Raw genomic sequence first — 3,499 nt, 5'->3', positions numbered from 1 at the left:
TCCCTGCTTGTGGGGTGCGGGGTAGGTGTCCCGCTGAGCTCGGCTGTTGCCTTGCGGGGACTGGGGTGCCCCATTCCTGCAGGTCCCTGGAAGATCCCCCCCAGGGATGGTGTGTTATGGGGGACCCACACTTAGCCTGCACCCCCCTAGGAGTGCAGTGTTGGCTGGATTCAGGCTGGGGGGCCTCCCTCCTGGGCACCCCTCCTTGGCACTGCCCTCCTCACCTCTGGGTGCTGGTGGGGCACTCCGGGAGGGCGCTGGCCACCTGCTGCCACCTCTGCTCTGCGTCGCCCCCTTCCTCGTGGGCTCTGGGGGGACACGAGCCCCCCGTCAGGTAACAGTCTCAGAGCCGCTTCTGTCCCCGTGATTTGTACCCAGCTGCCCTTTTTCCCCAAACGCCCCGTGCTGCCCCAACACCCGAGCAGAAGCAGGTCCCTCCTGGGTGAAACGCAAACCCCGCAGGGCTGGGGCACACTCTGGGCTCACCCTGATGTTCCCAGGGCTCTAGTTGTGCCCTGCGGCCCCTGGCACCCCTGCCACCCCCCCGGGCGCCCTGGCACTCACTGGCCTTCCTGGGGAGCCCATCCCCGATGCTGACCGTAAGGGTTTTGCCTCCAGCTTTGAGGACGGCCACGTCGCCCTGTCCTCTGACGAAGGTGACGTTGCGGGTGCCGCCACCACCCCAGCCCTCCTTCTTCACCCGAAACTGTAGTCTAGGGGAGAGAGAGGTGGTGAAGCCATGGTGACAGGACCCTGTCCTGCTCTGTCACCTCTCCCAGTCTCATCCTTACGTGTCCTTGAAGGAGAGGCACAGCTTGGTGTGGGTGAGCTCCTCGTAGCGTTTGCACAGCAGGCTGATCAGCTCCGTCTTGAAGATGGACTCCAAGAAATTGTCGGCATCACTCTCATGGAGGATGAAGAAATCATCCTGCCTGGTGCTGGGGGAGAAACCCCAGTGTGGGGGCATCAACGGGGGGCAAGGCTGGTGCCAGCCTGGTCCTGGGAGCTGAGAGCCCCGCTGGGCCTGGGTCCACCCCCAGCAAATTTGGAGGGTGATTTAGCTGGGAATCTCCCTGGCCTCCAAAGCCCCATTTGCAAAGCCCCTGCGGGGAGCCTCCTCCCCACGGCCTGATGACCCACCGCCTCCGCAGGCGAGGGGCTGGGGCCTGGCTGGGGGCACCAGAGCACAGGGAGGCTGGTGGAGCTGATGGGTGAAGCCTGGCAGCGTTGACCCCCCTGTGCAGAGCCCGTGCCAAGGGACGCACCTCAGCGAGACACCGCTCACCGCCTGGAGCTCCACCTTCTTCTTGAGCACCTCCTTGATCTGCCCCTTCTCGGGACCCTTCTTCACCTTCTCCCGCCCAATCAGGTAGAAGTACTTGGGGGTGAGGATGAAGTCCCGCTTGATGGGCTGGGAAGGAGCAGAAGCAGGGGGTGAGTGGTGTTTCCAGGGGGTCACAAGCCACGCACACACATCCCACCCAAGGGTGGCCACCATGAGCCGCAGCTTGGTCTGTCCCAAACCCCAGGCAGCTCCATGTACCTTGAACCTCCGATCATACTTGGTGATGGAGTCGGCGAAGTCTATCCGCTCCCGCTTGGCCAGGAACTGGCGCAGCTCCGGCCGGTCTTCCATGCCCACCGCTCGTCCATGCCCAGGTAATCACCCACGAAATTCCTGTTGATGCTGTTCCTCCTCCGCTCTTTGAAGTTGTAGAGGATGTTGGAGGCTGTGAGGAACCCCAAAGTGATGCCGGTCGGACAGGGCTCAGTGCTGGCAGCTCAGCCCTCGCCCCTGCCTGCCTGCCCGGCCCCTGCCTGCCCTCCCAAGTTGGCTGCGGGAGCTGTCACACGGATTGTGGCAGCAAGAAGTGGGGCTCGTTTTATGCCATGGGAGGAATCCAGACCGCATGGACTGCATGAGCTTGGCTGGCTTTGAAAGCCACTCATCGCCTTCAACCAACCTTGTGCTCTGGGAGGGAGGGACCCAGTTGCTTTCTGGATTTTCCACCTTGATTTTTCACTGCACGCTTGGGAAGGTGGGAAAACACCCATGATGAGGTCAGGAGGTGACCACTGGCCTTTCCCATCTCTCTGTTAACACTGATTCCCAACTACTCTTCTCCATCCCTTTGCAGGCAATGAAATGCAGACAGAGACAGCAGAAGACTGTGGTTTCTGTCCTATGGCCTCTCCCAGGGCTGGAAACAGGAACAAGAAATCCACACCATCCTTTAATATGTAGGAAAAGACCCCAGGAAGCTCATGGTCTGGTCCCTCCTCACTCCCCTCCTTGTTAGTGCCACAGTCAGGAGCTGGGCTGCTGCGCTCCTGCTGCTCTGGCAGCAGGGCTGTCCCTAGCGAAGGGCACCCTAAAAGGGGTGCTGGAGTGCCGGTGTCCCCATCCTTGCCCATCCTTACCCTCCTCTCGCATCTGCTCATACTTCCGGATGGCAATGTGCCGGCGCCAGGCCTTCTGGATCACCCGGGCGAAGCCGTCAAATTTCCGCTCCCGCATCTCTTCGAGGAGGAAGAGCTGGGAGGGACACGGGGTGCTGAGCACGGCCAGCCAGGGGCCACCCGGCTGCATCGCTTCTCCTGCACGTCTGCACCCTAAACCCTCCCCAGCGTTGTCCAAAACGATGCAGCGTCCCCTGGGGATGCAGGGCTGCGGGGCAGGGGCAGAGCAGGGCCACTTACCGATTCGGGGTTCTTGACAAACACCTTGCTCCGACCCATCTGGTACTGGTCCGGGTCCATGTTGACGGAGCGCAGCAAGTGCTGCACCCCTTGCCGCTCGTCCCCGCGCCAGGACGGCCAAGTCTCGGGGGTGAGGATGGCGTAGCTGCAGGGAGAGGGGACGTGAGTCACGGCCGGGCTGTGGGAACCCACCATCCCTCACCCTGGTGCTCGCTCACCGTTGCAGGAATTTGTGGAAGAGGCGGCGGTAGGCAAAACCTGCCCGGCGTACCCGGATGTTCTCCTTCAGCCCCAGGTACTCGACTTGGTGCTTCACCCTGCGAAGCCGGGAGGGATTCACGTGGGATGGCAGCTCGGTGGGGACCTGCCTGGGCCTTTCGGCTGCCGCTGTGTCCCGGGCTGTGCATGTGTGAGAGCTTCTTGGGGCTCAGATGGAGCCTCTGGTTGATGCATGTAGAGGGGCTTGTGTGTCCCCAGCACCCACCTTGTGCTTCCCTGGGCCTGTGGGTAGCACAGAGGGACCAGCCCAAGGGTGAAGTTTTTGGAGGAAAGCCGGCCCTGGCCACATCTCCATGGCCGGATCCCATTCCCTGGGCTCTGTGGGCTCCCTGGTACATTGTGAGGGGCCTCTGTTACCTGCTCTCCTCCCAGTCCCGGGGTTTCTTGGTCTCATTGGGCTTGATGCAGCGGATGTAGTGTGGCGTGCACTTCATTAGCGTGTTCACCAGGTCGTTAGCCTGTTTCTGTTGCAAGGATCGACCTCTGTAGCATTAAAGGTGCTGGTGGGAGGCCATCATCC

The 3,499-nt window shown here is 61.8% G+C and overlaps 1 protein-coding gene across 1 annotated transcript in view; it reads right to left on the bottom strand.

The window, feature by feature from the left end:
* Window positions 1-7: 7 nt before the first annotated feature.
* The window catches only part of LOC104510123 (unconventional myosin-If-like), a gene marked incomplete at its 3' end in the record, with an annotated part of 14,368 nt that continues 10,876 nt past the window's right edge, over window positions 8-3,499 (bottom strand). The window contains 11 exon segments of the mRNA XM_010152274.1: window positions 8-86; window positions 225-308; window positions 565-713; window positions 792-938; window positions 1,266-1,411; window positions 1,544-1,654; window positions 1,657-1,730; window positions 2,422-2,536; window positions 2,701-2,845; window positions 2,919-3,017; window positions 3,337-3,443. Coding sequence (XP_010150576.1) covers window positions 8-86; window positions 225-308; window positions 565-713; window positions 792-938; window positions 1,266-1,411; window positions 1,544-1,654; window positions 1,657-1,730; window positions 2,422-2,536; window positions 2,701-2,845; window positions 2,919-3,017; window positions 3,337-3,443 — 1,256 coding nt within the window.

The sequence above is a fragment of the Eurypyga helias genome, unplaced genomic scaffold (genome assembly GCF_000690775.1).
Source record: "Eurypyga helias isolate BGI_N326 unplaced genomic scaffold, ASM69077v1 scaffold14235, whole genome shotgun sequence".
Lineage (NCBI taxonomy): Eukaryota > Metazoa > Chordata > Aves > Eurypygiformes > Eurypygidae > Eurypyga > Eurypyga helias.
This window is presented reverse-complemented; position numbering and strand designations above follow the sequence as displayed.